At 36.4% G+C, this 19,285-nt stretch overlaps 4 protein-coding genes across 4 annotated transcripts; 3 read left to right on the plus strand and 1 right to left on the minus strand.

Annotated features, from left to right (window-relative positions):
* Window positions 1-55: 55 nt before the first annotated feature.
* Window positions 56-2,802, plus strand: pane1 (proliferation associated nuclear element). The gene is made up of 6 exons (XM_020938572.2): window positions 56-212; window positions 670-746; window positions 928-1,026; window positions 1,228-1,307; window positions 1,385-1,476; window positions 1,597-2,802. The coding sequence occupies exons 1-6, from the start codon at window positions 156-158 to the stop codon at window positions 1,744-1,746; spliced, it is 555 nt and encodes a 184-aa protein (XP_020794231.1). The 5' UTR covers window positions 56-155; the 3' UTR covers window positions 1,747-2,802.
* Window positions 2,803-4,235: 1,433 nt separating this feature from the next.
* Window positions 4,236-5,583, minus strand: mb (myoglobin). The gene is made up of 4 exons (XM_020938501.2): window positions 5,511-5,583; window positions 5,165-5,250; window positions 4,872-5,091; window positions 4,236-4,683 (listed from the first exon to the last, which is right to left on the minus strand). The coding sequence occupies exons 2-4, from the start codon at window positions 5,245-5,247 to the stop codon at window positions 4,543-4,545; spliced, it is 444 nt and encodes a 147-aa protein (XP_020794160.2). The 5' UTR covers window positions 5,248-5,250; window positions 5,511-5,583; the 3' UTR covers window positions 4,236-4,542.
* A 593-nt stretch (window positions 5,584-6,176) lies between these two features.
* serhl (serine hydrolase like) lies at window positions 6,177-10,552 on the plus strand. Its single transcript, XM_020938553.2, has 12 exons — window positions 6,177-6,335; window positions 6,455-6,598; window positions 7,361-7,474; window positions 7,657-7,698; window positions 7,779-7,798; window positions 7,880-7,954; window positions 8,491-8,600; window positions 8,668-8,747; window positions 8,817-8,851; window positions 9,777-9,853; window positions 9,939-10,023; window positions 10,328-10,552. The coding sequence occupies exons 1-12, from the start codon at window positions 6,281-6,283 to the stop codon at window positions 10,451-10,453; spliced, it is 963 nt and encodes a 320-aa protein (XP_020794212.1). The 5' UTR covers window positions 6,177-6,280; the 3' UTR covers window positions 10,454-10,552.
* A 1,993-nt stretch (window positions 10,553-12,545) lies between these two features.
* Window positions 12,546-19,285, plus strand: LOC110172658 (serine hydrolase-like protein). Its single transcript, XM_020938565.2, has 12 exons — window positions 12,546-12,659; window positions 12,730-12,873; window positions 16,238-16,351; window positions 16,504-16,545; window positions 16,618-16,637; window positions 16,733-16,807; window positions 17,654-17,757; window positions 17,833-17,909; window positions 17,982-18,016; window positions 18,100-18,176; window positions 18,247-18,310; window positions 18,386-19,285. Exons 1-12 carry the CDS (start codon window positions 12,647-12,649, stop codon window positions 18,503-18,505), a joined length of 885 nt encoding a protein of 294 aa, XP_020794224.1. The 5' UTR covers window positions 12,546-12,646; the 3' UTR covers window positions 18,506-19,285.

The raw sequence follows: 19,285 nt of genomic DNA on the forward strand, positions 1-19,285 counted from the left end.
CTTTTTTTGCACTGACTATAACCGTCCACCAGAGGGCGTAAAGCACTCCTGCGTCTTGACGTCATACGTACGTTTGGAAAAGAAGCGCCAGAGTGTGTCGAGTGTGCGGGTCAATTGTTTACTGTCGGGTTGAATTGTATCTGAGACTTTTCAATATGGCTATGTTAAAGCCTTTTAGTAAATTACCCGCTTTAAATTCGGCAAATATCCTGGTAAGTCAAGTGTCCGTCATAATACATTTGATTAAAATGTGGCAGAGGCGCTGTGCATCGCCAGCTCAGAAGACTAGACTCATGTTTTACGTCCTTTGACTGCTCAAATGTAAACTGATGTGACCACAGTAATAGGTTAGGGATGCACGGTTTAATAACACAACGGGCATGTGAATGTTTTATTCGTATCTAAAGTATCTTAAGTGTTTGTGCACCCAAGAAAGGAAAATCTTGAATATGTTTGTCGTATTGTAACTACCAGCAGCAAAAGCACTCTACATTTGTTGGTCATTTTCAGAATAGATCTTATGACCCCATATGGAGATTTTACATGACGCTGTGTTATCTGATTAAAAAAAAACAATCACGTAGTCAAAGCTGGAGTTTCCTGGAGTTTCAGGACAATTAACACTGTCCATGACTCTGTCTGTACATCCCCACGCCACTATTTTTCCAGCTTGTGGAAAGTGAGGAGCTTTTTCAGCAAAGTCTGGCCAATGTCCTTGTTGAGGAGCCTGGTGTCACTGTTAATGTGTAAGTAGAACTGTTTTATAATTATAAAACAAACAATAATGCAACATCACTTTCCTTTTGTTTGTTTTTTTTTTTATTTTAGACCTGCTTCCTACTATTGTCTGCTTCCTACTATTGTCTATATTTGGACACAATAGTTCATCACCTGTGACCCTTGACACTGAGTGTCTATTTCCAACAGGAGACTTGCGAAGAATCTTCCTCTTCCTATGGAGAATGAAGAGGGGCGTCCACGGATAGATCTGGTTGTGTTTATTATCAACTTGACCTCAGAACTGAGGTAGATTTAAACCATATTTGACCTTTATATACTAATAACTATCATCTACATTTTGGCATCAACTCCCAATTCAGTAATGTTCACATAAACATTAAGCAACATTAAACAGTCATTGGCTGGTGTTTGTTGTAGTCTTATTTTAACTCTGCTGAGTGTTGTTATTTTAGATTTCTTTTACATGCTCTAATCTTTTTTTTTCAGTTTTCAGTCTGTAGAGGCCTCACTGAAATATTTGGATCCAGGATATTTTCTTGGAAAAGTCTGCTTCATGGTCACAAATGGTAAAGTTTTCACATTTGAGCTACAACTTGAAAAATTAAGCCCAACAATTTGTGTGTTTTGTGTTGTATTTTACCAGCTCGTAATGCCTCAGTCCCTTCAGCTCGCCTGGACGCTGTTAGAAAACTTGCTGCATCCCTCCAGTGTCCGCTGCTGTGTGCAGAGGATCAGGTTTGTTCTAACTGCTTTATTACAGTTACAGTTTTACCAGTGGCTAGTAACTCATCTCATCTCTGTACACGTGCAGACATGACATTAATAGACAAAATCCTGTCATGTTTGTTTTTCCAGAGTCCAGACGGTGTGGCCAATGCGACAAAGAGGCTCCTGGCCATCCTGAAGGTGTCTGCTGGCCTTGTTCCCACAGCGACAGCCCTATACCTGTCCAACCTGACACGCTGCACTGTGCCTCCAGACATCGATCAACCAAGCTTTGATTAAAATATTATCATATTTATTGTTTTGAAGGAACTGTTAGACTGTCTTACTCTCTGCGTCTGTGGTTTTGAGACAGCCACTGAAAGCCGCTTTTCTGGATGCAGATTGTTCAGAGGGTTTGGGATAAGTATCCCTGGGGTACAGGCCTATTCAGGCCTAAATTAAATCTGAGATTTTTGTGTGCAGGTGTCTTGTGCTGGACAAATGTGTTAACATTAATTTTTAATTCAGATCAGTCCAGTTATCACAGCTATTTTTGCTTATATATACTTTACAAAATAGCTTTTTACATCAATCATCAAAGCACTTGATGATTGATTGAACTTTTTGTAATTAATTTCAATGTAATATAGTAAACATGATATATACAAGAAGTTTTTTTTCATTATGAAATTGCCATGTCAAATAATATCAAAAATGTAAATAACACATCTAAAATATTTTTAGTTAAATTTTTTGTATTTGTGTTAAACATGTTTTAAACATTCATTTAGATTCTTTTCAGCTGTCTGCAGTGGTTCAGGAGACAGGGTGTGTAACTGTACTGCAGACACTGTGCCTGTTGTCACGTCTACCCATGCACACACACTCAGACCCACAGTATCACCAGATTATCTCCATGGCAAGAGTCCATGATACAAGTTAAACTAACATAGTAATGGTAGTGCGTCAGCTTCCGGAAGTAGGACCTGGTGAGACTGTTGCATGTCAATGACACTGCAGATCTGCCACTGTTTATGATAATCCAGATCCCACTAACTTTTGTTCACTGACATTTATCCTGAGACGGCACTACTGGTAACCCATTTGGCTGAAAGGGAAAGGTGACACCAGTGTGGTTGCTTGATAATGGCGGTTGGGTTGGGATGTTGGAACCGATACTAAGCACTGAGGCTGATCACGTCCGCAGCATATGACCAGTTTAGACACCTGTTAGTTTTCTAAATAGATTGCATTGGTACATGTACTTCATTAAGGGATATGAACCCCTGAAGGGGGGTTGCCTTGGCTGTGCCTAAGGAGTTATTGCCCAGTAGCACAAATAAAAAGTTTAGCAAACGTGCAGTCCCTCATTCTGTTTTAGGTGGAAGGAAATAGAAATCCACCAGGAGTTCTAGTTCAAAGGCTAAATGGGGACAATTTAGTGGTGAAAAAAATCTGTGACTTTAAGTCTCTTTGAAAGTGCAGCTTGAAATTGTTTCAAATAATCACTTGATAGTATCCTGTACTAAGTGCTAAGATGGAGTTTATTTGTGATAGAAGCAATGAGCAATTTAAAACATGGAAATAAAATAACAAATGTTCAAAAGCTTAGAGTAGATAAAGTAGTGCTGACCTCCATTATTTATACTTCACACTGGGGGGTGTTCTATATGTATTTGTATGCAGGAATGTTCATCAGTTTCCATGGTAACACAATGCATACAGCAAAAATGTCAAAAATAGACTCAAACTCAAGAAAAAATACAATGCATTTAAACAGCACGTTTTTAGAAGCCTGTGATCAATTCTATCGTTTATGGTCCTGTTTGGTGTTTGATTTTCAACAAAATGGTGAGAGTGACTTGGACTGTAATGCATGGAAGTGTAGATCCATGCTGTAATGTTGGGTGATCAGATTTTTAAAATTCAAAACTGGGACACACCGAGTTGGGATAACTGTTATAAATAAAATAGTGAAAAGAGTGCATAACATTGTCCATATTCACTTGTCATAATATGAGGGATTTCTGTTGGTGCATTTTCTTTGTCATTTTTAAGCACGGTTTTTAGTATTTTAACTAAACAAATGACAATCCATCCCCTTCTTTACGGTTGGTGGGTGTCAAATTGGTCAAAAATAGGGAAACCTGGAACATTTTATATAAAACTGCAAGAAATCACTGGTTTTGGATAAATCTACTGGGATGGGACACAAGGTTCAAAACTGGGACCGGGTAAATAGGGATGACTGGTCACCCTACTGTAATGTTATTTGAGAGAGACTAAATTAACAGCACAAATCAGCTCACCAGCTCACCTGTTATAGTTCTAAACAATTCAGTTATTTTTGGTCTGATTGTGTTGAAATAAAGCTCAGATTAAAGTCTAACATAGCCTCAGACAGAGCAGTGCCTACATTAGCATCAGACCCCCAGGGAATGTTGATGACATCTGTTAAGTATCAATAAACTTGATGTAAACTTGATGCTCACTACAAAAATAACTTATATGATATCAAGATGTTTAGGATAATGTTGTTAAGAGAAAGGAGTATTACTAGGAAGCTGATGTATGCATTTATAAACTGACTTATAGACTACTTTAAGATCAGCAAGAGAGAAATTTGAGAGTATATGAAAAGGCTAGATAGACTTTGTAAACCCAGTAAGATATGATTTTCTCCAAGATTTTTTTTCTGCTATTTATTTATTTTTAAATGATAAAAAAGAGATGTGAGCCCCCCTTTGTTCATTCAGTACTCCAAGTCATCTATTAAACACAGATTCACATTATGCTAATAATATTTATTTATTTTTTATTTTTATTGAGGAACATAATTACAGATTGCAAGGCAATGAAAGATGAACTGAAAGAAAGATGCAGTTTATTGGTATATTATTTGAAATGCATGTTTATAAGGTTTATGGTGATCTAATCATGAAAATATTAGGATAAAATTGTCAATCAAACATCATGATTATTATCACTAAAAGAAGGAGAATATAAAATTGGCAACCAAACAGCATTATTACTATTACTAAGAGAATATATTGCCAATGGACACAGCTGTGTGTCTAATGTTTAGATTTGTTGCCTTCAGCCAGAGAAACCAAGCTCTTTGTAGTTGGCATCAATATCAGCAATGACAGTCGCCATCACATTCCTGAAAGACTGTTGTCCTGCAGCATCCAAACCTGCCTTCTCCGACATCACCTTCACAATGACCTCTGTGATCAGCTGAAAAGACAAAGCAGATTGACAGCTGGCCTGGTCATGTAGTCCTTACATGTGAAACTCTCATACACCAAATCATCAAACTATAAAAGTGTTATCCCATTTGACTCTGAGCTTATAATTCCATGCCTAATTCATTAGACCTAATTTTATGTCTGCATTTGTAATTTTAGAATTTAAACAGTAACTACCTTGAAGTTTCCAAGAGCGATCTTGTGCTTGTTGGCATGAGTGGTGGCCAGAGGTTTTAAGATAGCACCATGGTTCCCCTTGGCCTGGAGCAGCTCCCCCAGTTTCTTCAGGACAGTGGCCCCATGAGCAGAGATGGCAGCGTTGCTGCTCAGATCTGCCTGAGGGATGTCCACAAATTTGGGGAAGAGCTTCTGAGTCTCAGGGTGCTCTGTGAACAGACTGTCCATAAAACAGAAAGTAACTGCTACTGTCCTGTGAGTAATATAAAATTATCTTAGAAATTCTGACTGACCGGGTAAGCACCAGGTTTCCCATGCCACTGTAATCCGCCTCTACAGGGCCCCAGCATTTCAAAACGTTGTCAAAGTCAGCCATGACCTTGACAGAAACAAACAGATTACTAATGTATTATTTTTTTGCAGCTAACTCTGTTATCCAAATTCTAAGACAGCACTACAGTTTGGTGCCCTCGATGACTTTGTTAAAACATCAGCTTTTAGATACAAAATATGGTCAGTTCGGAGCTTGTGTGAGAGGCACAAGTTGCATGAAAAACAAATAAATTTTAAGTCTGAATTCAAAAAAGATTTGAATATAATTTTACAATTGCAAATCTTGTACATTAAAAAAGTACCTACCGAAAGTGTAAATCCAGTGTCTCTCCAAATTGCTCCTGACCTGATTTCACCCCACCTACCAACCTTTTATACCTTTGGGTCCCATTGTCCTGGTTCCAAAATCTATGCTCCCTCCCATTAGTCTCCTTCTCTCGGTGCATGTCTTTCCAAATGTCACCTCCCTGTTTAATCTGGACACATGATTAAGGACAACCCCTATCTTTTCATTTCTAAAATATTATTTAATAAAAACATTTTTTATATAAATATTAAACGCTTGCATTAAATTGTGCAAAAACAGATACTTTGAAGAATTGGCAATGAGCCAATATCTATTCATTATTTCTCAAATAACTACATGAGTACATAATAATAGGCAAGCTTATTATTTAGTGATCAAAATATAGATTTTTTATGCAATTACAGTATTTGCATGAAAAATCTATGTATTTTATTTCTACGAAATAGTACAAAATATAGGCCTAATTATATTTTATCTTTTAATAAAATAACACACAGGGGCAGAACAGACATGGCTAAAGAAGTTTTGTCCTGAGACATATCGACCCCTGCTGCATAAACTTAACAAAGTCACAGTAGTTAAATGGTAAGTCCCGCCCTTCTTAGAGCTGATTGGTCCATCCGCTGTATCCGCTTTTCTGCTTCAGCCAATAACATCACTCAGTCACACCGCGTGGCCTGACAACAACCGGAACACGATCCGGTCCGTGGAGCTGTCGCTGCTGTAAACCAAACTGTGCTTTTATTTAACACATATTTTGATTAATGTGATGCAGGCTTTGAAAAGTGTCAAATATCTCACGACAAGCACCGTGAAACAAGCAGGTAAATGTGACCGCTCATAGACTGTAAATGTGACTACAACTAACTTAACTGAGAAGCGTAAAGTGCCGTCCAATAGATTCACCTTCACATTAAACCTTCATATGCTTTGTCCGGTCCAGTCACGGAGCTGTCGGTGCCTGTGCCGTGGGGAGAGATCCGGGGGAAAGTCTGGGGTCCTGAGCATGGCCGTCCTGTGCTTTGTATACACGGCTGGGCTGACAACTGTGGGACCTTCAATACACTTATACCTCTTTTGCCTAAAGGTAGATCTGCTTTATACCTTAAATGTGACATTGTTAAATCAATTAGCTTTTAAACATGTTATACCTGTGTTCTCTTTACTCTTTACTGTGAGTTCTATTTCAAATCAATGGATTAATCCTGTATTGTCCTGAGGCCTGTGTCCTCAGAGAATTTCTGCTTTCACCTACCCCCTATCTCCACCCACTCTCCTTTCTTACATCTGATTATTTTAAAAAATTAAAAATCAGACCTAGGTCATACATGGTAAAAAACAAAACAAAACAAAACAAAAAAAATGCACTGTAGCCATTTTTCAACAATAAAAATAAGAAAATAAAAATCTGTTGGTGAAATGGCACTATGAAGTGGAGGGGCCGAACAGGAAGACCATGGACCTGTTTCTATTATTATTCTATTATTAAGCCATTTTAGATTAATATCGCAATTTACAATGGACACATGTTTGCTAAAAATAAGTTATTTTGATACAGATATCCAATAAAAAGTATGATCTGTCTTCTTTAACCTGTTAAATTTATAAAACATTAAGTAACAATTATATTCCTTTGTATTTGTTTGTATTTGTCCAGTGAAGTCTGCAGTTACATTTTAGATATTTTAAGTGGAAAAAAATCTGAAGAAAAATCAATTCTTAATCAAAAAATGTGCAGAGGTGAAAGGGATTCAGTGGTTAAAACCTTCTCCCACCATGCATTATTGTAAGTGTCAGTAGAGCAGTGTTTTATTACTTTTCACTAAAAATGCATGTTTCTTCTTTCAAGAGTGCCGTTATGTGGCAGTGGATCTGGCAGGTCATGGTTTGTCGTCACATCGTCCTCCAGGAGTTTTTTACACATTCCCTTCATATGTTGTGGATGTTTGCAGAGTCGTCAAGGGTGTGTGTGTTTTTTCAAATTGCAGTTATATTTGTTACTTTATACAATACAATATTATTGATTTTAGCATATTACTCTGCTCCTGTGTGCTACACTATTTGCAGTATTATTGTCCTCAAAACAATCTTGGTGGTAAGATGTGAACTTGCCAGGTTGATGATCTGTGAAATTGCTCCCTACAGCTCTCCAGTGGGACCGATTCTCCATCATAGGACACAGTATGGGTGAGTGAAGATTTAAAACACAGCGAGCGATTAAAATGGCTGTGTTACATTATGCTTATGTGTTCTTCTTTGTCTTTAAGGTGGTAATATTGCAGGGATGGTGAGGCCTGTAATGTTTTCATATTTCTCCTCGTCCTCCTCCCAGTTAAACATAGTGTTAACTGTTATGTTTTTTCAACAGTACAGTGCCCTGTATCCTGAAATGGTAGATGCTGTCGTGCTGCTGGACTCTTTTGGGTTCCTGCCCACAGATCAGGTATGCAAGTTATTTGTACTAAACTTTAAATCAACTTTGGTTAGCCACGTTTTAATGGTTTCCCCTCATTATAAGCTGACTTGGGAGTTGCCTGCTTCAGTAATCTTGTGTTGTCCTGCATTTGAGGTTTATGTGCTCAGAATCCTATCCCCACCCACAACTCAACTTGAAAAAAATAAAAAGGAATAAATACAACAACAGCTACACAAATGTTAAAAAAAAAAAGTTGCAGAGCCATTTGTCTAAAATAAAAATATGTAAATGAAAATCTGTTGCTCAGTTTTGCAGGAAGTCAGTGGACCCGTGTCTATGAAAGGAAAATATTGTGGTTATAGTAAACATCTGGACGATCATGATCTTCGTTTGTGATAGTTACTAATAAAGCCTAATATGTATAATATGTATAATGTATAATATGTTCTGGTGTAGTGGTGCGACTGGCTCTGGTTCTGGTCGATTAATCAGCAAACTCCAAATGGATATCACATGAAGGTGACTCATCTGGGTTTCCTCTTACCTTTTGTGTCTCCTTTTAGAAAGAAATTGCTAAAGCAATGAAACAAGGAATAGAGGAACTTCTGATGTTTGAAAAGAAATCTGAAGAGAAGAAAGAGAAGATCTATACATATGAAGAGGCTGTAAAAAGGTAATGATAAATAATCAGTCATTACAGTTTTGTGATGTTACTGTTGTCTACATCTGTTTTCTTTCAGATTATTAGAAGCCAACCCCACGCTGTCAAACGAGTCTGTACAAATCCTTTTAGAAAGAGGTTTAGTTAAGACAGATGGAGGTGTGCTTTCTCTATTTTTGTTGAAAATTATTCTAACTTTTTTACTAATATTTGCTTTTGAATTTCCAGGGTTTACATTCTCTAGAGACTTCCGAATTAATCTGGTAGGTTGATATTAGTTATAGAATCATTTTTGTAACAGAATTTTAAAGGGCCCATCTCTGTTAAAATGCTGTTTCCTCATCACAAACAGACCTGGAGTTGTTTTTTGTTTCATTCACACATGTTTTAACACGTAAACCCTGCATATTTTGTAGCGATGGGACAAGATCTCGTGCCACAAGATCTTGTGAGACAAAATTGCCACAAGATTGTGCACACATGAGAAAGATGATCTCGTTTTCATTGAGATTTTTTGCTCCTGAATTTACCTTTGACTTGACAAAAAAAAGGATTAAGAGCTGGTGAGTTATGCAATTTGAGAAGTTGTAGTTCCAAAAGCTGCAGTACAATGACCGTTTAAGTATGACATAAAATAAATAAAAATAGTGAAGCCTAAATTGTGAAATGGATTGCACTATTTATTTATTTATTACAAATATGTTAAAATTTCATCTTGTCTCGTTCTCGTGGACCTCATCTCGCTCTCGTGATGTGTCTTGTTTCGTGAAAATTGTATTTTGTCCCACCCTAACATTTCGGCATTTAAGAGTTCTTCTCTCAAATTGAAATCGCTCAGTACTACACTGTGTTTTTAAACTCTATACATCTTCATTATAATAATATAAATAATTTCAGTCATGGAATTGACAATCTCTACTGAACTAAAATGTTAAAATATTAAATGTTAACTCGGCCAACGTTTAATCACATCACAAGGTGGAACAGAGCATTTTGAGCTTTTGGAGATGTAGACAGACTAATAATAAAGGGTTACTCAAATGTGTGTATGAAACAAAACACAACGCAAGGTATGTTTTTGAGGAGGTGACAGCATTATAACATGACTAAAGGCTAAAAGAGTCAATTTTACATAATATAGGACTTTCATTCATTCACATATTTCCTTTACTTTCTTAATGTTTACAGAAAAACATTGTCCGCATCAGCTTGGAGCAGAGTTTAGAGATGCAGTCAAGAATTCAAGCCACTGTTTTAGTTATTCTGTAAGACTGCACACATGTATTTTAAGCAAAATTTTCATGCTTTCTAAAAATGACAAAAAAATATTATTAAACTTTCTCTTTTCAGAGCAGAAGATGGCTTTGAGAAAATGTTTTCCGAAGAACAGCAGAAGAAATTCTCAGCTCTTCTACAAGGCTTCAGAGACAGAAATGTGAGGGCAGTTTGTTCATAGTTTGTTTGTATTCACTTATTTTTAGCTCCTTGTGTGCTAGACAGACAGGAGAGCAGATGCTTAAGTAGCGGTAATATTTAAAGTTGTACACACAGCCACTGTTTCTTGCTGTTAACTTGACCTACATACAGAATCCTGGTCAGTGCTGCTTATCAAACGGAAAACCTAGAGAGATCTACTCCCCAAATGCAGTGAAAACAAACAGGCTTCAAGTGCATTGTGTACAGTTATTTTGTGTCTATGTTATTCCCAGATTATAATGTTGCTGTCTTTTGTTCTCCAGCACAAAGTGGTCACGGTCCCCGGCGATCATCATGTCCACCTCAACAACCCAGAATACGTGGCTCCATTAGTGTCAGATTTCTTACAGTCGAATGTGCTGGTGCTGAAAGAAACACCCAAGCTGTAAAAAAACAAAACAAAACAAAAAATACATTTGTAAACCTACTGAATGTTCAATACTGATTTTGATTCATCTTTCCAGAATTAACAACCATTTTATTTCATACATCTGCGCATTTTTTTAATCACTGCATTTTTGGAAAGAATATTTTAATGTGGGTTCAGAGTGCAATCTACAATACAATGCTGGCCATGGTCATTTGCAGAATTATACATGGCCATCTCATTTTCTCCACTCACTCAGTTTGTCAGCATTATACAGCTGATGGGCCAATCCGCTCTAAGAAAGGCGGGACTTACGTTTTAACAACTGTGCCTTTGTTACAAGGTTATGCAGCAGGGGTCAAAACTTCTTTAACAATGCCTGTTCTGCTCTTGTGTCCTGTTTAATTTTTAATATTATACATGGCCATGTCTTCCACTCTCAGTTTGTCAGTATTAGAGCCACCACACAATGACTCCCTGGAAGGAGTAGCCTGTGGAGACTGCATAGTTCACCTGAGGAAAACTGCATTCTGTCAAAGTACCTTTTCTATCACAGCCTCTCAGGAGAGGAACTGGCAGCATCAGAGACCTATCTTCTTACAGTCTATTCAAACAGAAGAACTGGCTAATAACATCAAACCTGTATTCATTACTTGAACATGCTTCTCCAATCCCAACTGTGCTCTATTGTGTATTTTATTTCTCTCTATCTGCCTTGTGTAGGGTAACAAGATAAAAAAAAAAAATCTGGGACACATCCGGGCTGGTTTGTATAAATAAAATTGTAAAAAGGGCACGTGACAAAGCCCATTCTTGAAGTTTTGGGTCAGTATATAATCTAAGCGGTGGTGGATGAAGTACTCAATTTTGTTAATTAAGTAAAAGTACAGATACAAAGTTAAAATGTTACTTAAGTAAAGGTAAAAGTGTCACATGAAAAAAGTACTTAAGTAAAAATACACGTTAAAAATTATTTTCCACCATTGAACCATTGAATCTCGGGGACTCCTGTCTGCTCAACAGCGTGCATTTTTCTGCCTTCTGGTCATTTTTAAGCACATTTTCTGTATTTTAGCTAAACAAATTACAATTTATTGCCCCATTTACTTTGGGTGGGTATCAGCTTGGTCAGAAATAGGGACACCTTATTTCTTGTATAAAACTGGGACAAATCACTGGTTTTGGAAAAATCTACAAGGACATGCAGGGACAGGGCTCAAAACTGGGACTGTCCTGGTTAAACAGGTCACCCTAGACTTGTGTACATTGTGTTTAATGGTCTTTAATATCTGTATTCCCACTGCATTTTAACTGTATTGTTTTGTATAATTTCACTGTTTTGTATAGTACTTATTGCTATGTTTTGTTCAGACACTGCAGATGAAAAATTCTGGTACATTTACAGAAGTGTTGATTAATGTATGCTTTCCCTGTTAAATAAACCAATTAAATACATAAATACAAGATTATCATTGTTTTATCTTTAAAGGTGCTTTGTGTAACCTTTTCTGGTGGAGCGTTTGTCATAGAAATGTTATTACTTTGTCTGGAATGTTTCACCGTATGGTATTGCACCTCTCTTATCTTGATGGAGACTAAACCAGACCAAGTTAAAGGTCAGATCTGTGGAGAGGTGACTCCGCTCTGTCAAAATAGACTTAGACTGCTGTTTTTTTAGGCATTTTGGGGCCATAAAAGTGTAATTTGATGTATATGTAATTTAATAAATCGAAAAAATAGCTGTTTAATGTCATACTGTGGAACATTCCAGGCAGTGCAAATGATATAGCAATGGAAAACAAGCAGCTGACAGAACCCCCAACCAAAAAGTTACGCAGTGCACCTTTAAACTACAATATTTATGTATTTTTTACTGCTATATTGTACTTATTGGTTTGTCCACAAATATATTTTGTCTACAGAGTAAAATGTCAGATGTTTGAACATGTGTTATTTTTTCTGGTGTGGTATATTTCTGCTTTGATACATCTGCACTGCTGCTGTGGAGGAATTTCTAAAATGTTTTGTGGCAGGTCAGTGATCTCTGAAGGCCTCTCCGTAGTTAATATTTTAGCAAAGACCTGCTTTAAGTCATTTGCAAGATTTTATGGAAAAAAGGTCCAAACTCCGTCTTACGATCCCGGAAGTGTTCTGCCAGTGTGTCGCCCAATCGTTGTGCGTAAACTTTGAACAGCACTTTGCATTACTGATTACAATGACTACACCAGGTGACGCACTATGCAAAATCACATGAAAAATAACGATTGAAGTTACTATTTGTTGCAATGTTGTGTCCAGTTGCTGAGCTGTTTGTCCCGGTCTCATGGGGAGAAATCAGAGGTCGTGTGTGGGGTCCCAGACATGGTTATACTGTGCTGTGTTTACACGGCTGGGCAGACAACTGTGGCTCTTTCAACACGCTCGTCCCACTTCTGCCAATAGGTAAGCTCTTTGTTACGCTATCAACATTACAGAGTAGTGTTCAGCATTTATATTATCGTTTTATGAGTAGACTCTAGGCATGGAAGTAAATAAAACTCTTATTATAGATACTAGGCTACTCTAGGGTGACCAGATTTTCAACATAAAAAACTGGGACACCCCCGTTTGTGGTGATTGGTAATAATAAAATTGTGAAACGAGTGCGCAATTAAGGAAAAACTGTTACATTTTCTTTGTGTTTTGGTCATTTTTAAGCAGCGTTTCTGTATTTTTCCTAAACAAATGACGGCGTTTGCGTCTCTTTACTTGGGCTGGGTGTCATTGAGACGTTGCCGATACGATACATACCTCGATGCAGTGCACTTTCGATTCAGTATAATTCGATACGATATATTTCAAATCGATTCGATATGGTTCAGTGAAAAAAGGCAAATCATTGCTGTGATAATAAGTCCACTAATTTTGTGCAAAGTTAATGTGATAAACACCCCTTTTACTCCTCAAAATGGTGAAAATGTCAACACAACTGTAGCTCTTAAACAAAATAATTTAGTAAAATATACCAAAAATTACTTTTGGCAATATATTGGATACAGCAGCCCACAATATCGATACTGTATCATCACATTAAACAATACAATATATCGATATTTCAATATTTTTGCACACCCCTTCTCTACGAGGGGTGTAAGAAAAAACTTCATTACATAATTATCGAATCGATTCAAAATGGATCCGAATTGATCTTTTAAATGATATTTTTCACTCAAATTCATTAGTTACATTCACTGTTCCACGATAATAAAAAAAAAATTATAACTTCTATTTCATACAATTGTGTTCTCGTGACGGTGTAGTTGACTGTATTATTGGAAGTAATTATTGATAAATTGTAATATATTATCCAATGTTTTAGTATCAGGATATATTGTGATATATTGAATCGTGGCAAGCGAATCATGATATGTATTGTATCGTCAGACTCAAGGCAATGCACACCTCTACTCTTTACTGTTGGCAGGTATCAGATTGGTCAAAAATAGGGACACTTGGGATATTTCTTGTAAAACTGGGACAAATCAATGGTTTTTGATAAATCTGCTGGGACAGGGGACACAGGGCTCAAAACTGGGACTGTCCCTGGGTAAATAGGGACGTCTGGTCACCCTAGGAAAGTCATTTAGACTTAGACTTAGACTTCATTGATCCACAAGTGAAATTATTTGGACACAGTAACTCACACATCACAATATAATATAATAACAAAGAGCAACAATATAAATGGTAATAATAAATTCAAAATAAGTAGCAAAAATAACAAGAGACTGGTGTCAAACAAGGCATAATCTTATAAATGTGTATGCACAAGTACAAATAAAATATAGAAATATAGTAATACAAATATATCTTGGCTATATACAAGAGGTCATAAGGAAAACATTGCAAAGATGAAATAATGATTGACATGACATAGGGTTATCTATTACATAAGGGTTAGGATTAGCCTGTCAAGATAACAAATTCTGAAGCATGAAGCAAATATTATAATACTGTACTGAGAAATATAATGCTAAATGATAATATTGAAACTATTTTTGTCACTGACACAGTAACAATAAAGCAAGATTATCGGAGTAAACTATTTTTAAAGTGATGGTATCATTTAAATGTATGAGCTGCAACAAATACATAGCTGAAAGAAACGGTAATTATTAGTCATAGAATTTTACTTGATCAACCCTCTACATCGTATCATATTACAACAAAGATAACAAAAATCTCAAAATTATTGAAAAGAAAATGTACAGATGCTGCATAATGAATCACAAAAAATATTGTTCCAGCTTTCATATATTGAATGATAAGTCGATATTTCCTGTATAGGCGGACAGAGGAGCTCATTCTCCAACAAAGTCCTACAGCTCCGCGCAAACAGTGAAAGATCCAGGACTACATTCATACCATACTTCATACAACTGTAGAACAATTCACCCTTATGTAACAGATTACCCAATGTCCTGTCAATCATCATATCATCTTTGCACTGGTGTTCTTTTTACCTCTTCACTAGCTAGGACCACGCCAACAATGACATAGTGCGAAGAAGTTTATTGATAATGTATGAAGCGAGGCAGAGATGGCTGGGTTGAGACTATGGGTGGGGGCTCCGTCTCAATCTGCAATTGGCCCAGCCGGAACGAGACCCCCCTTGTAGGGGTCTTATGACTGAAAGACAAAATACGGAATGGGAGGGTGGGGTCGAGTTAGCCGAGACAAACTAGGATGATGGGAAAGGCTGCTACATTTAGGCCTCTGGGAAATTCGAGGCGTGGTCGAGGTGAGTTGTGGTTCGCTGGTGAGAGGAGAGGGCGGCTGAGGCGTGGTCCTGCTCCTGAATCTCGGTTAATCATATTAACTACATTTGTGTATAAATGAGATATTTTTATTACTTCCCAGTATTTCTATTTTTATTTTATTTTTTATTTATATAATTACACCTTATTTTTACACCTGTCTCTTGCTATTTTTGCTCCTTATTAAGAATTTATTATTTTTTCTCTTTGTTATAATATTATAATGTGATGTGTGAGCTACTGTGTCCTAGCAACTCCCCTTGTGGATCACTAAAGTTTGTCTGAGTCTTAAATCTAAGATATAGTAATTATCGTGACAGGTCTAATAGTGATAATGGCTGTAGGCTGTTAGTGCATATCACAGTGGGTAACAGAGTGCACAGAGAGAGAACACTTATCTCCACAAGGGCATTAGTCTGAGCTTGCAATTATGAAGATTTTTTTTTTATTTTAAAGGTTTTGTAGGCTATTTCAAAAGGTTAATGTACCAATTTATTCATAGAGTTGTGTTGGACCAACCAAGTTTAAATTTCAAATCCTGTTTTAAATAGTTTTCGCATTAATTCAAACTCTATTGTACAAACAAAACTTTTCTACTGTGTATCAAAAATATTGGATATTACTCAAAATTGATTCTTGTGAGCCAAGTTATAATGTTTTACCTCATCAAGAACATACCTAGAATTGTGTTTTGTTTCATTCACACATTATCAGATCCAAATGTTTCTAGTGAGGGTATATGGAGTTTAAAAACACAGTGGACCACTTCCTGTATTATCACATGACAGTGTTGTGTTTTTGATTTGAGAGCACACAAACCACTAATTATGCAGGGTTTGTGTGCTTAATCTGTGAATTAAACAAAACACAACTACAGGTATCAGGTATGTTTGTGAAGAGGAAACAACATTATTAAGACAGATCAGAAAACAGTGTAATATGTACCCTTCAACCTTAGTGAATATCAGGCACCAGAATTGTCTTGACCTCTTTACACACTTTGTTGTCAGAGTGCAGATATGTTGCTATTGACCTGGCCGGCCACGGTCTATCGTCACATCATCCTCCAGGAGTTTTCTACACTTTGCTTTCACACGTGGCAGATGTACGCAGGGTTTTAGAGTGTGAGTATGTTTATTATTTTAAATTAGGTTTGTACAGCTTGTATTTACAGTGTCAATATGAGGTCTATAAAAAGAGGAGTTTGATGGAACTGTTTATGCGCTCATAAAACCATAAATCTCTGGGTGATGGTCTGTGAAATTAACTTCCACAGCTCTACGGGTGACAAAATTGTCCATCATTGGGCACAGTATGGGTGAGTGAGAACACAGATATATCATTACCTTTTATTTCACATGCTTCTAATGTATCTGTTTTTACTTTGTAGGTGGTCACATCGCAGGGCTTGTAAGTATCGATGTTTTTTTTATTAGTTTGAACTGTAGTTTGTTTTATTTGTCATCCAATTTGAAACTGAAATCTCCACATTATGCTCTCCACAGTTCAGTGCCCTATTTCCAGAAATGGTGGAAGCTCTTGTCCTTCTGGATGCTGAACAACTTCTAGTTACAAAAGCAGTAATGCATTTCATACTCTTCATGCAAGGCCACACACCGATCAGATCTATTAGACAAATTTAAAATGGCCCATGTTAATTTGCTTCAAGTCATTCCACTGAGCTGGATTCTGATGGAAGAAATATAGTTAATAGTAATAAATTTAACCAAGCTTCAAATCACTATATTAGCGGAGCCTTTTCCAAGCTGGGACATACTGTATATTGTGCAGGAACAAACAAGAGCAGTAATTTGACTCACAAATTCATGCACTAATTTTCCTAAGCATGCTTTTCATGTTTTGTTGAATTCTGTTAAAGGGCCAATATTACACTATTTTCTGATCTATGTTATAATGTTTCCTCGTCAAAACATACCTGGAGTGTTTTGTTTTATTAACAGATGTTTAACACCATATTTTGGTTGTGTTCTTCTTTCAGACAGAAATCACTCTGTTCGACCTTGTGATGTAGTTTGGAAATCCAGGAAGTCACCTGAATCATCTGAATGATTCAGACCTTGAATTGCCAATCTCTGCTGAACAAAAGGTGTAAAAGGTAGCTGCTTCGTGACATCACAAGGTGGTACAGAGCATTTTGAGCTTTGGAGATGTAGACAGATTAATGCAAGATTACGTAAACGTGTGAATGAAACAAAACTGAAGGTATGTTTTTGAAGAGGTAAAGACATTATAATATGATTTAAAGCTCACAAGAGTCAATTTTGCATAATATAGGACCTTTTAATGAGATAATTTGTGGTGAGTTTAAAGAATCCACCTACCTGGTAATAATAAGGAAAGGACACTGTATGAAAACCACTGATTTTAACATGTTTTTTTTGTTTGTTTGTTTCTTTTGTTTATAGAAACATACAGCCTCTAAAATGAGACAAGGGATAGACGAGATGATACAATTTGAAAAGTCATCAAAGAAGAAAAAGGCTTACACTTATGAGCAGGCACTTGAAAGGTCACTATTAATGCATTGCTGTTGAGAGTTAACAATAATTTTTTTCATAAATACCAAATGATTGTTGTTTATCAGGTTGCTGGCTGCAATTCCTATTACAAAACATTCAGCACAGACACTTCTGGAAAGAGGTCTTGTAGCTGTTGAAGGAGGTATGTGGATTCATTTGTGTAATATGAAAGCTCAGAATATTTGTAATCTCTTTTTTGTTTTTTGCTGTACAGGATTTGCATTTTCTAGAGACTTCCGAATAAATTTTGTAAGTCTAACTATTACTACCTTTACATCAATTTTTTTTTTTACCCCAAACCCAAAATATTAACTATGCAACTGTGTTTTTAGAAACATGTGGTTCACGTGAGTTTGGAGCAGAGCTTAGAAATGTATTCAAAAACACAAGCTAGTGTCCTAGTTATTCTGTAAGTCGCTGCTACTGTATTATTTATCTTGAACACTCCACAATCTAAAATGAATACATTTAAACTTCAGAGCTGAACAAGGATTTTTTAAGAACAGCCTTGCTTCAACAATTCAGCACTTTCAGGAAAAAAATGTAAGTTCATTGTAACGTAATAATTCTAAGATGTTATAGAAACTCCTTTAAGTGTGCCTTCTGTGTTTGTTTCAGTGCATGTGTGTGACAGTGCAAGGAGATCATCATGTCCATCTAAATAACCCACAACATGTTGCTCCATACATCTCAAAGTTTCTGCAAACAAAACTGTCATCTCTTTCAGCCAGATTATAAGAAAGGCTATTTTTAGATCCAGTCTAATGCTGTTAAAATGAAAAAAGTGACATATTGTTTGGCGCTAGAAGGTAGCTAGACACAATTGCCTGTCCACCAGTGAACTAGTATTGTTACATATAATGAGAATGAGCAAGTGAGGCCTGTGTTGACAAGAATAATGAGAATTATGAGAATTATGAATAAAGAATTACACACAATGATGGGAAAAGGTTGAAACAAAATACCTTTATTCTATTTTTAAAGGCATTTATCTCCACAAATAATCTTTCTTGAACTTCATAGCATCTGAGTGTTTCTTTCCTATATGAGAAGAATTAGGAGGCTGTTTGAACTGCCATTCACAGTGTTATATCCAGGTTGTAAGTAGAATAAACAAAGTTGATTTGATTTCCACATTTTCAGAATTATCTTTTCCTTCCCTGTGAGTATTGTCCAAGTTACTGTTTAATTTGTTAATAAATCTCACTTTAACCAAAATGTAAATACACAGGATCATAATAATTGAGAATAAGTCGACTTTACCTATGTGTTTGTTCTTTTAGACTCATGTTGTATCATCTCGCAGTCTTCCTCTTTCGTTCAGTTGTACACAGTAGGAGAACTACAGCATCTTAATTATAGTACGCAGAGTTCTTATTACACAAATAAAGCCAAGTTTGAAGCCAAGGCTTATTTTGTATGCCTGTCAACAAAGCACAGATCCACTCTAAATTAAGATATTGCTAAAAAAAAAAACTTTCTCAGTAATCTTTACTCAAGTGTGTACCAGAGTTTGAC

Source organism: Boleophthalmus pectinirostris, unplaced genomic scaffold (genome assembly GCF_026225935.1).
Source record: "Boleophthalmus pectinirostris isolate CB_2022bp ecotype Guang Dong unplaced genomic scaffold, ASM2622593v1 HiC_scaffold_22, whole genome shotgun sequence".
Classification (NCBI taxonomy): domain Eukaryota; kingdom Metazoa; phylum Chordata; class Actinopteri; order Gobiiformes; family Gobiidae; genus Boleophthalmus; species Boleophthalmus pectinirostris.

What these genes read in the sequence shown, in the direction of transcription:
- mb (XM_020938501.2), bottom strand. Translation starts at nt 5,247, where the DNA reads ATGGCTGACTTTGACAACGTTTTGAAATGCTGGGGCCCTGTAGAGGCG. An exon ending in GGAAACCTGGTGCTTACCCG is followed by an intron (nt 5,092 to 5,164) that starts GTCAGTCAGAAT and finishes TTTTATGGACAG; the next exon opens with TCTGTTCACAGAGCACCCTG. An exon ending in TCGCTCTTGGAAACTTCAAG is followed by an intron (nt 4,684 to 4,871) that starts GTAGTTACTGTT and finishes TTGTCTTTTCAG; the next exon opens with CTGATCACAGAGGTCATTGT.
- pane1 (XM_020938572.2), top strand. Translation starts at nt 156, where the DNA reads ATGGCTATGTTAAAGCCTTTTAGTAAATTACCCGCTTTAAATTCGGCA. An exon ending in CCTGGTGTCACTGTTAATGT is followed by an intron (nt 747 to 927) that starts GTAAGTAGAACT and finishes TATTTCCAACAG; the next exon opens with GAGACTTGCGAAGAATCTTC. An exon ending in CTGCTTCATGGTCACAAATG is followed by an intron (nt 1,308 to 1,384) that starts GTAAAGTTTTCA and finishes GTATTTTACCAG; the next exon opens with CTCGTAATGCCTCAGTCCCT.
- serhl (XM_020938553.2), top strand. Translation starts at nt 6,281, where the DNA reads ATGCAGGCTTTGAAAAGTGTCAAATATCTCACGACAAGCACCGTGAAA. An exon ending in GGTTCCTGCCCACAGATCAG is followed by an intron (nt 7,955 to 8,490) that starts GTATGCAAGTTA and finishes GTCTCCTTTTAG; the next exon opens with AAAGAAATTGCTAAAGCAAT. An exon ending in GAGACTTCCGAATTAATCTG is followed by an intron (nt 8,852 to 9,776) that starts GTAGGTTGATAT and finishes TAATGTTTACAG; the next exon opens with AAAAACATTGTCCGCATCAG.
- LOC110172658 (XM_020938565.2), top strand. An exon ending in GCTAGTGTCCTAGTTATTCT is followed by an intron (nt 18,177 to 18,246) that starts GTAAGTCGCTGC and finishes TTTAAACTTCAG; the next exon opens with AGCTGAACAAGGATTTTTTA. An exon ending in AGCACTTTCAGGAAAAAAAT is followed by an intron (nt 18,311 to 18,385) that starts GTAAGTTCATTG and finishes TGTTTGTTTCAG; the next exon opens with TGCATGTGTGTGACAGTGCA.